The 12,077-nt window shown below is 51.7% G+C and overlaps 1 protein-coding gene across 2 annotated transcripts in view; it reads right to left on the bottom strand.

The window, feature by feature from the left end:
- Positions 1-12,077, bottom strand: part of LTBP2 (latent transforming growth factor beta binding protein 2) — a 129,507-nt gene that overhangs the window by 62,775 nt on the left and 54,655 nt on the right. For both annotated transcript variants that reach the window (XM_075926872.2, XM_075926873.2), the window contains exons 4-7: positions 7,759-7,940; positions 4,916-5,086; positions 2,661-2,861; positions 1,178-1,443 (exon numbers count right to left, since the gene is read on the bottom strand). In XM_075926872.2, the coding sequence (XP_075782987.2) occupies positions 1,178-1,443; positions 2,661-2,861; positions 4,916-5,086; positions 7,759-7,940 (820 nt within the window). The remainder of the gene's footprint in view (positions 1-1,177; positions 1,444-2,660; positions 2,862-4,915; positions 5,087-7,758; positions 7,941-12,077) is intronic.

Here is a 12,077-nt window from a genome sequence, read left to right as displayed (position 1 = left end):
TCTGGATTACGGGCTTCCCCACGAGAGCTGAGATGTAGCCCACAGGCCAAATCTGGCCCCCGTCCATCTGAGACATGGCCTTGTGCCCAGTGCTCACATTCCAATCACCTCTGCTTCAGACCCAGACGGAAGAGAAAAACGCTTCCTGCCTGGGCTCCTCACTGTCACCCAGGTTACTCAGCCACAGCGCCAGTTAAACAAGGCAAGTGCAGCCCCTCTCTTCTCCTCAGAGTCACAGGTCCCAGAAGAGCACCAATGTATCTCCAAAGGGGCTTCCTTTAACGTGGCACTTGGAGGGGGAGCCTCTTGGGACTGAGGTTCAGTTTAGAGAGCTCTCCATCTTCACATCGCTGAATTGGGCTTTTCCGGCCCTGCATTCACATGTGAAATGTTTGGGGCCTGATCTCATTTATTTTTCCTTTAGGAAATCGCTGAGAATTAAGTCCAGCTAAAAATGTCTTGGACGGAAAGGAACAAATGACTGGAAATGTACCAGGAATGGACTGAGAGCAAGTGTGGTATTCATGGTACTGGGGGAGAAGCAAGAGTATAGGTACATCAGACCAGAGGTCTCGCTCAGAACTCACCCATGGGAATTAACCCGTGTTAGACTGGGAGACAGAAATCTCCAAAAGGGAAAGGCAAACTAATAAAATCCAGTTAGTGCAGGGGAAAGACTAGAGAACTTGCCAGGGACATTTGCTTCCTGAGTTCGACCAAGATGCATAGAAAGGTGACAGCCCATGAAAATCAGACCTTCATTTACTGCGTGACAGGGAGAGACATTTTCCTACCTTTGCTACCCAGTAGTCAGAGCGCTGCAGTAAACATTTCTATTTGAAGGACACTGTATGTGAGAGATGTCAGGGCTGAGCTACATGGGCACAGGGCACAAGAGGGTCCAGGCAGTGGCCCCAGATGCCACTGGGGTGCCTTCTCTGGATCACATCCAAGCACTACACCACTTCAGCTGCACACACAGTACACAGATACAGCACATGCACCACTCACACGCCCACGCCTGCAAGCTATAGTCACAACTTGCACACCAGAATGCCTCATACACACTGCACCATGCAAACCTCTCCATGTTCTACATGTGCACACATACCACACTCATGTTCACACACACACAGCTCTTCACACCCTGCTAAAGAGGGATAGGTGTAGCCCTTACCTGTCCATGCAGCATCTCCCGGAAACACTTTCCTAGAAGCTCAGAGGACGGCTGCTGCTGGCCATTCTCTGTGGTGATGCTGTTGCTGTTCCCATTGCTGTGGCTGTACTGTGGCCCAGTGGGTAGCTGAGACACAAGTACAGTCTCCACACTGTTCTCCTCTGACTGGCCCGATTCGCCCCTCACCCTGGCCACCTGGTGGATCTGCACAGTGGCCTCTGGCGGGTGATTGATGTGAACATTCACCAGGGAAGGATTTAAGGAAGCTGGAAGATGAGTTTAGACCAACATTGTGACAATTCAGCTATGTTTGCCCAGGTACCCTACTGGAACTGGGAGCAGCTCCTTGTTTGCCAGTCACTGTGGAGGGGACTCTGACCACTGAGGCTACTCTGGGACAACTATATTGGTAAATTCAGAGAAAAGCAGTGTCATGCAGGAAAATGTCTGCCCAGTTTCCCAGCTAGGCAAACCCCTGAGAGAGGGGAGAAAGATTAAATGCAACAGCCAAGAGAGTCCAGTATTCCCACAGCAGCATGTGCACAGACAGCACGCAGTATTTAGTTTACTTAGCATGGGGAGTCCAAACAAGCCCTCAAATTCCTACTGACTTCAGTCTTGTGGCTGGGCCCATGGCCCTGCAGGCACCTCAACTCTGGTATTCCCTGACAGTCGTGTATTGAAATTCCTACCCTGAGCATTGCAACAGCAGGGCAGTGGTATTTAATTCCCCTGGTACTTCTCCGAGTGTGAAAAGGGCACAGCACTGGGGCCTGCTGCCTATGGGCGGCTGAGGCTTTGCACATTCAGGATTGGCTCATCAGCACACACTCTCACGCTGGTCTGTCACTATGTGCTTGCACAAACTCCCTCTCATGCATTTGGGCGCTTGTACCCCTTCCTGGGTCCTCCCAGGGAGCCCCTATTCTAAGGGTTGCCTGATCCGCAGAGCAGGAGGGTGAGGCCACTGCAATACCGAGAAACCTGGACCTGGTCAGAGGTGTGTTCTCACACATGGGTGCGAGAGAGACCTGGACAGCTTGGCAGCAAGGTGGGTGGGTTTTCGGCTTCCTGGGTGGAAACTGGTGCTAGGCTGGGGGGAAGGGCAGGCACAATATTTTAAATTAACAACAATCACTCCATTCCATACTTCAAGTGTGGAAGATAGGGATGAGTGAGAGGGAGGGGGCTGTCCAAGGTGCAGAGAGTGTGTCAGGATTAAAGGAATCCACTGCTGGGACCAACCCCTTACCTCCTTCCTCCACTGACTCCAGAGCTAGCCCCATCCCTTCCTCTCCGTTATCTCCCCCAACCAGAGCCCTCCCTCGCCTGCCCCATGAAACCTGCCCTCCCGCCCAGTAATGTTCTAGTCTCCTGGGCACAAACAGCCTAGCAAGTTGGGCCCAGATACCCAATGAGGGCTGCTCTCTAAGTCACATGTGCAGGCAGCCCAAAAGGGAGGGTGGCCCAGTCCCAGGCTCACCGAGCTGGTTGGACAGCGGCAGCGTGTACATGGACTGCTTCATTGAGCCGCTGGCCAGGGTCTTTGAGACTCTCCCCGCTTGTTTTTTTTCCAGCTTTGGAACTGGCAAGTGGCAAAACTTCCCTGTGGAGTTAGACGGGCACCAGCACTCATCCCTGCCTACGCAGCGCCCTCCGTTCAGGCAGGGGATCTGGCAGAAATCTGTAAGGCAAAGAGACACTTGCTTAACAGAGAAGCCCCACTAGCCCCTCTGGCCAGCATCAACTCTGGGATCCCAGACAAGTGGCCTCGCCTGGAGGCAGCCTTGCAACAACCAAGCAGCAGGCTCAGCACAGTAGCAGGCTCCTCATTTCCTGAAAGCAGCCTTGTGGCAGCCTGGGGTTGGCCACTGAGGGTCATTCTCACCAGCGGACAGCAAGAGGAGACACCACAGAGTAGACCCTCCCTTAGCTCAGAATGAAGTGAGTCTCATTCAGTCAGAGGCTGAAGATCTGCTCTCCCTTGGGCTTTGTCCCTGTGGCTGGTGAGAGAGAGATCCAGACACACCCTGCCCCAAAGCCCCACAGAGCCGGGGGATACTGCTGGCGCCAACAGGATCTCTTGGAGCGGGCTGGCGACTAATACAGCAGCACGCCGTGAAGTGGGGGAAGAGTTTGATACTGAGGGCAGAGATCAAGAAACCTGGTTTGGTGGGGTTACTATTCACAAGCCAAAGGGCAGGGGAGCTCAATGGGAATGGAAGCAGTGAACGGTCAAAGGACTCTGAGTTTCAGGCCTCTTTTAGGGCTTGTCCAATGTTTGCAGAAGCTTATGAAGTACCAGAATGAGGTGGGACGGGGGAATCATAAGGGAAGCAGGAGCCATTTGTCTGCACTGCCTCAGTGAAACATCTGCAGATGACACCCCAAGTGACTCCTTTCAGTCCTCATCCCAGGGCAGGACTGAAGCAGATGACCCAGGGCCTAACCTAATCACTTATGTGCCTGGGGTTTTCTTACAAGTCAACCTTACAACCAAGTGTGTTGTAAGCAAAACTCGTGAAGTCATTCTGCCGCTCTACTCTGCACTAGTTAGGCCTCAGCTGGAGTACTGTGTCCAGTTCTGGGCGCCACATTTCAAGAAAGATGTGGAGACATTGGAAAGGGTACAGAGAAGAGCGACAAGAATGATTAAAGGTTTAGAGAACATGACCTATGAAGCCAGGCTTCATGAACTGGGCTTGTTTAGTTTGGAAAAAAGAAGATTAAGGGGGGACATGATAGCGGTTTTCAAATATCTAAAAGGGTGTCACAAGGAGGAAGGAGAAAATTTGTTCCTCTTGGTTTCTGAGGACAGGACAAGGAGTAATGGGCTTAAAGTGCAGCAGGGGAGGTTTAGATTGGACATTAGGAAAAAATTCCTAGCTGTCAGGGTGGTCAAATATTGGAATAAATTGCCAAGGGAGGTGGTGGAATCTCCCTCTCTGGAGATATTTAAGAACAGGTTAGATAGACATCTGTCAGGGATGGTGTAGGTGGAGCTTGGTCCTGCCTTGAGGGCGGGGGGCTGGACTCGATGACCTCTCGAGGTCCCTTCCAGTCCTATGATTCTATGAACCTCTCTCCTGGATCAATGAGACATTCCTGCCTAGGTCCCTTGGTGGCTGCAGTGCTTCTGAAACAGCTAATCTTACCTCCATAGGATTGCCAAGGCTAGCAAATGAGAAGTCCTGTTAAGGTCCATGTAGTCCATCCCACCACCCTGGGGACCTGTGGCTAAGTGGATCCGTGGTGTGAGGGGCAGACGACTTGCCCAACTCACTGGATGGCAGAGAAAATTCATGGGCAATCCCAGCATCCAGGAAACGAGAGGAAAGATTCCAGCAGCCCTGTTCATTGAAACAGCTTGCAATCTGCAGCCAGTTCTCCTGGCTGCCACATGAGTGAAAGGAGAGAGTGGGATGAAATTAAGTGATGAAAGGCAGCCCCGAGATTGAATGCCAATTAAAGCCTGAGTGAGGGTGAGACTGAGAGACCTGTCAGCATCCCTGACTGAACTCCCACCCCCCTGAAGAACGGGAGGAGCAGGGTGGAGATGAGGTTCCCCCCTCGCAGAAGAGGGAGTAGCGGGTGAAGTCAGGCCCCCTGGAGAAGGAAATTGGGTGAGGGAGACATTGTTCTGAGCACAGGAAGAAGCCATGGCCTGGGTCTGTAGGGCCTATTGAAACAGGAGGAGCAGCCCAGGCAGGGAGGAGACTGAACCCCTGGGATACTCACAGATGCGAAAGCCAGACTTGGGATCATGATTCTGCCCCCCCTGGCTATAGAGGGTGGTGGTGTCCCCTTTCTCACAGCTGTTGTAGCAGCGGCCATTCTGGCATGTCTGTTTGCAGATCGTGGGAGTGAAGACAATTTTTATCTTCCAGATTTTCTCTGTCAGGTTGGCCCCTGTGAAGGAAAAGGCCAGTGCAGAATGAAAGTGGCACGGCCAAATGCCAGCAAAATCGGCACCCCAGCAGGACTTGCACATAGCAGGCCAGGCACCAGGACAGCTGTGGCTGTCCACTGCTGTGCACCCTCTCCAATTGGGCCATTGCTCTGCTATCACTAGGAGGGAGGGGTGTCTTCTCTCCCTGGGGGTCTAAACTGTTGCTTCTTAGCCTTTTTTGGATGTAGCTAATGTCACTTAGAAGCAGTATAAGCTGAAGTGGAAAAAGACTACTCATAATGGAATAAGACCCACAGGGGGTCCTACCACTATAGCTGTACAGGGACAATTATACCTGTACCTTTCCCCATGTAGTCAAGCCCTAACTGGGGCATTTCCTGGCTTCCAGATGTTTCACTGTTCACCTTTCTTATTTCCTTAGCAGCATTTTCCGTGGAGAATTTCCTAGGGGTGTGTCTAGACTACATGCCTCCTTCGACGGAGGCATGTAGATTAGCCAGATCGGAAGAGGGAAATGAAGCCGCGATTAAAATAATCGCGGCTTCATTTAAATTTAAATGGCTGCCCCGATCTGCCGATCAGCTGTTTGTCGGCAGATCGGGGGAGTCTGGACGCGATGCCCCGACAAAGAAGCCTTTCTTCATCGACACAGGTAAACCTGGTTTCACGAGGCTTACCTGTGTCGATGAAGAAAGGCTTCTTTGTCGGGGCATCGCGTCCAGACTCCCCCGATCTGCCGACAAACAGCTGATCGGCAGATCGGGGCAGCCATTTAAATTTAAATGAAGCCGCGATTATTTTAATCGCGGCTTCATTTCCCTCTTCCGATCTGGCTAATCTACATGCCTCCGTCGAAGGAGGCATGTAGTCTAGACACACCCTAGGTGTTTGGTATCTAAAGATAGAAAAAACACCCCCACCCCACTCTAGTTAAACTCTTCAGCCCAGGGAAAAGGAGCGGGCTCTCTCCAGGCCTGCTGTGCTTTGCTGGCTGGCAACAAACAGGCAGCAGGGCATGGGTGGATGCCACCTGCACATTCTGTACCGCCCTTCTCAAGGACTGGCGCTGGAAGCAGAAGCGCGGAGGTGTTGCAGCACCCCCAGGCTTTATGCCCAGCATTGCTCTGTGTCAGGGCCCTGTCCACCAGCCCATGCCTAAGGGCCCCACTGCCACTCAGCGGCTCTGCTGCCAGCTCCACTACCCCAGCCACTGACAGGGTTCCAGTTATCAGCCCATCTGCCTCTTGGGATCCCAGATCCTGACCACCTGCCCTGGGATGCCAGCTTTCATCCCTGCTGCCACCCGACGACCTGGCCACCAGCCCTGGTACTATATGGGGTCCTGGCTACTGGTCCTGCCCTTGGGGGTTCTACTGCTTCCCAAGGTTCAGGTTACTGGCCCTAGGGCTCTGCTATTGGCCTTGGCCCAGGACTCTGCAGCTGCCCCCAGCTGTGGCCCAGCCTGGATAGTAAGCGGCACAGGCAGGAGTGAGCGGGGCCACAGCTCAGCACCCCTCACCCTACACATTGTTCCAGCGCCAATGATCTCAAGGAGGCCCACAGGAGTGAGCCCCTATCACACACAGACCTTAGGATCTAGCTGCCCAGCTGGAGAGGGCACTTTCAACCCTCCCTAGCTGTGCTTGGGTGGGGCTCGCTCCTGGAAACCTCATTTAGGCTGTCTCCAGCAGCCTTACCTGGCTTCTCTGCACCTTACAAGACCTATGGGGGCCAGCCAAGAGAAATAACCACATGGAGGTTATACAAATTAGACCTCCACAGCCGAATTAGAGGGCAGAAAATTGCTGCATCCCTGCTCTCCAATGATACTAAGAGAGAACTGACTCAGCCAATGTCCTTAGTATGAAATTCCCAGCCCAGGTTAGTGTCTCTTGGAGCATTTATCACATCTCCAAGCCTTCTCTCTTCCCTACTCTCTGCATTTTGCTCCCTCAATCTACTCTTGAGCAATGAGGTTTCTTCTCCAATCCTTACAGCTTCTGTACTAGCGACGAGGAGTCCTGTGGCACCTTATAGACTAACTGAAGTGTAGGAGCATAAGCTTTCGTGGGCAAAGACCCACTTCGTCAGATGCATGGGTCTTTGCCCACGAAAGCTTATGCTCCTACACTTCAGTTAGTCTATAAGGTGCCACAGGACTCCTCGTCGCTTTTGCAGAGTCAGACTAACACGGCTACCTCTCTGATACTTGACAGCTTCTGTACTGGCGCTCTCAAGCTTTCTCTCTTCCCCGCCCTATGGTGCGTAGAGCTGCACCATCGTTCCAGGGTGCTCTGGCTCCAGAGCAGTGTGAGCAGCACTCTCTCTGTCACACACATGCACGCACCCATTATTGGTTTTTCTGCCCCCGTGCTGCTGCCCTAGGACTATAGGCTCTGTCTGCTGATTTCCTGTCAGCCAAGCCTCCTGCACTCTTCCTCCACCCCAAGGTTTCTCTCTATGCTGCTTACTACTTCTCCTGGGGGTTGGACTTTCCACTCACGAGAACTGAATCCCAGTGTATTGCCTGAAACTCCTCCATTCTGAAAAGTGCTAGGCAGACAGTCTGGGCCTCCTGGGTATTGCTACTCCTCTGAGTTTGAAGTCATCAGGCAGCGCAGCTCCTCCCAAGGAGGCCCATGAGAGAAATTGGCAACCCAGTAGTTCTTACCCCAGAGAGAGAGCGTATTCTCTTGATCGGCTGCGTGTGGTCCAGAGCTGCTCTGTTCATGCCCATTCCCACTGGGCAGAGCATTGGACATTAGCTGAGTATTAGCAGCTTGATAGCGCCGGACAGTGCGGGAAGGCCCAGTGTGCTGGGAGGAGACAGGGGAGCCAATTCTGCCTTGAGTCCTGTGGAAAAGAATATTTATTACAGATGACCTTGCCATCCTCCTGCAGCTGTGCCCTGTGTGTTCTGTAGGAACCCGTTCTACTATGCTCAAAACCCCAGCCTCGTGCCTGCCAATCAGCATGGGTATGTCTACACTACCCCGCTAGTTCGAACTAGCGGGGGTAATGTAGTCATCCGCACTTGCAAATGAAGCCCGGGATTTGAATTTCCCAGGCTTCATTTGCATGAAGCCGGCCGGCGCCATTTTTAAATGCCGGCTAGTTCGAACCCCGTGCTGCGCGGCTACACGCGGCACAGGGTAGCTAGTTCGGATTAGGCTTCCTAATCCGAACTAGCTGTACACCTTGTTCCACGAGGCGAACAGCTAGTTCGGATTAGAAGCCTAATCCGAACTAGCTACTCCGTGCTGCGTGTAGCCGCGCGGCACGGGGTTCGAACTAGCCGGCATTTAAAAATGGCGCCGGCCGGCTTCATGCAAATGAAGCCCGGGAAATTCAAATCCCGGGCTTCATTTGCAAGTGCGGATGACTACATTACCCCCGCTAGTTCGAACTAGAGGGGTAGTGTAGACATACCCTGTGAGCAGTACCTGCTCTTCATCCACTCCAGATCACTGCCCACTCTGCCATTTCACCACAGTGCTAGCAACTTCCCAGCATCTCTCCTGATGCATCTTCCACCAGGCATCCTGGCACAGCTCTCTGAATGTCCTATCAGTCCATCACCCTCCAGGATAAGACAGAGTCCAGTTCTGCCACTAAACAGACATGTGAATGGCAGTGAGCAGGCTGCATTCACCTTTCCTGGGACACATCTCAGGAAAGGCTCTGATCACAGGGGGCACAGTGGCGCAGCAGGCATTGGCTTCTTTCCCCACTTCACATGCAGATCAAGTCCCACACCATGCACTGGGCAAATAGTCAAATTTTCTGAAGAACGCATGCCCCTGCTGCCAGTGCCTGGGAGCTGCAAAGTCCCTGTAGGCCCTGGGCTAGGGTAGCATAGCCCCAGGCAACGAACAAACGGCAGCTGCACCGGGAAGACTGGAGCATGGGCTATATAGCAGAGCTGAGGCTGCAGACTGAACTGAGCCTGGTGGGCTGCAGCGGTTACAGAACTCCCCTGCCCAGCCACACAAGCACCCAGGCAGTCACAAAAAGCCTGCTGCTCGCAGGGCCACATTTAAAGGCAACCCCTGGGATGTTACTTTCCGCAAGCACCCTTGTACATAGTATAGCCTGGAATATTTCATATGAAAAAACTCTTTACAAAATTAAGGATTTTCTAAGGTTTTCTGGCATCCTGCTGCCACTAAAGGACCTGCTCAGCAGAGGAGAGCACTTGGGCACAGGCGTAGTGTCCCCCACCCTGTTTGTGCCTGTTCTGGCCTTGACAGCAGCATTGCATTGTAGGGCTTCTTAGGGAATGTCTACATAGGGCTAAAACCTCCAGGCCAGGAACGCTCTGTGGGGCTAAACATTTCCGGGTAGATATTCTAGCTTGAGCTGGAGCCCATCTTCTGGGACTCTCCATGCTTGTAGGCTCCTAGAGCTTGGGCTCTGGCCTGAGCCTAAATGCTTTTAGGCTCAGGGTCCACAAGCCCAAGTCAACTGACCAGACATCCCCATAGCTTCTACATTTCTGAAAAGGATCTGTAGGAACCTTATGCACCCGCTCCTGATTCGAATCATCATAAGTTTTACTTGAACAGTAGTACGTAACAATGTTTTGAGACAGAAATGTTTGGGTGGCTTAAATTGATTGTTTCCCCGGCTGACGTGCTCATTGAATTGGTTCAGCCCCCAAGGCTGTTCAGCAGCTAATGTTAAAGGTGGCCTCCTTTGAGTATGTTTGCACTGCATCTGGAAGCAAGCCTCCCACCTCAGCAAATAAAGAGACAGTGAGTAGATTGTTCAAGTAGTTACAAGAGGCTGATAAGAACAATTGGCACCTCAATTGGCACCCAGTGAGCAACGCCTATTGGTATGTCCCAGAAGCAAACATTTGAAATACAAGTACAGAGCCAATACTCATAACCTCACTTACAAATATCATACAGGCATGTGAGTAGTATAAACATAATCAGCAAAGCACAGGCTTTCACTAGTGATCCCACTTGGCTCACTTTGTACAAAATTTGGGGCGCACACACAACAGTGGCTGCATCAATGATCTGCATGTTCTCATCAAAAATCCAATTATCTTTATTTTTCCTCCTCTCCCCTCCCTTTCCCTTATTTATTCTTGGATCTAGACTTATAATACTTCAGTCATCTGAAGAAGTGGGCTGTGCCCACAAAAGCTCATGATACCAGCTACATGTTTTGTTAGTCTTTTAGGGGCTACTAGACTTTTTGCTGTTTTTTAAGTTTTTCCTATTACAGACTAACTGAGCTTCTTCCCCTCTGAGACTATTATAGAATCATAAAACCATAGAGCTGGAAGAGACCTCAGAAGGTTATCAAGTCCAGCCCCCCGGCAGAACCAATCCCAACTAAATCAACCCAGCTGTCTGCTGCCCGCGTGCTCCGCCGCTTTGCTTCCTCTCCCTGGTCTGCTGGAGACCAGGGAGACAGGCCCCGTTCGTAACTGCAGATCCGACATAAGTCGGATCCGCGTAACTCGAGGACTGTCTGTAATTTGCCCCGATTTGACCTTTTCAGCAGTACTCCCAAAACCCGTTATATTGCACCCCTTTCCTCTCCTCAGCTTGAATACCATGAGCACAGGCAACACCTGAGGTAAAGATGATGCTGGACCATTCACCATATGTCAGCACTCTACAGCCAGGGGATGAAAAGAGAGTAAACAAGAAAGCCAGTCTGGGAAACGCGCTAGAGAGGTGACAATTATTCCCAGCCTCTTATTCACTTTCCTTTCTGCTGGCAGTGCCAGTCCTATGCATGTCCTTCTGCCTGTCTGCCTTTCCAATGCCCAGTGGAGGCATGGAAGACTAGACCGCAGTAACCAGATGAGCACCAGACACAGGACCCAGTTGCTCTCATCCCACCTGCTCCAGACAAACAATTCTCTGGACCAAAAACCTGTGTGCCAAAGCATCTGTGCAGAGGCACACACAGAAGAAACACCATGCTGCACACCCACAGTAGCAGAGCAAATAAGCAGGTCTGTTGCAGGGATCAGATTCAGAGCTGTGGCATAGCACAGGCTGTACTAGAATTTATTCCAGCAGCCAAGGGATTAGCTATCTCTAAGTCAGTCACACTCGCATATGCCAGGTCCTGCAAACAGTCAAAAATGGCACATTGTTACAACTGATGTCCTAGCTTGTGCTTGGTTTAAATTCATTGCTCTGGAGACAACTATGTAAAAGAGCTGCCTAAAATCTGCTAGGGAGAAGAGACCAGCTCCAGAGGCTGAGCTGTCTTGCTGTTTAGGCCAGCCTGTTCACTCTTCTGTCTTGTAAAAAAAGGGAAGCTTTTCACTAAGGAATCCAAGCTGGGGCTAATACACAAACGCCTGAGTCCTCTGGATGAATGGCACAGAGTCAGGTGAGGTGGCATCCTGGGGTGTCTGCAGCCTGATTCCAGGAGGGGGTGTGCAGTCACACGCACCATTGTGCAGCCTGGCTGGGTTATGCTCACTCACCCTCTGATAAATCATTCATGAAATAAAGCAATTCTCTCCTAGCACAAGGAAAGCCCTCGGCCTCTGGGAACCAGCTCCATCACTATGGTGTGAAGTGGAAGACAGTCCTATAGCTCCTCTTATCTACACTTCTCACTCAAGACACAAGGCTCTTTGTACCTATTCCTTGGGGAACAAGTCCTCAGCCCTGTCCTGGACACTGACGAGACCAGAGTCTTGGCCAGGAGAGGAGCTGAGCCGAGCCAAGGAAATGAAATAAAATACACCCATTCCATAAAAGCAATGAATGAGGGAAACTCTACAGGGAACAAACTCCCACTAGTGCATTTACAGTTTTGGGAGTAACTTTGTTCCTGGGTTTCAGCATTGTGTAGAAACCAAGCAGGGAGAGTGCAAAGCTGCTCCCAACTTCCAAGGCCATGCTCCTTACTGCTCATCACCAGGCCCGCCAACAGGAGGAGAGGGGAGAAGCAAAGGAGGCTACTGCCCTGGGGCCCAGTGATTCAAAGAATCCCAGGCTTCCAGCC

The sequence above is a fragment of the Pelodiscus sinensis genome, chromosome 5, assembly GCF_052426305.1.
Source record: "Pelodiscus sinensis isolate ZL-2025 chromosome 5, ASM5242630v1, whole genome shotgun sequence".
Lineage (NCBI taxonomy): Eukaryota > Metazoa > Chordata > Testudines > Trionychidae > Pelodiscus > Pelodiscus sinensis.
This window is presented reverse-complemented; position numbering and strand designations above follow the sequence as displayed.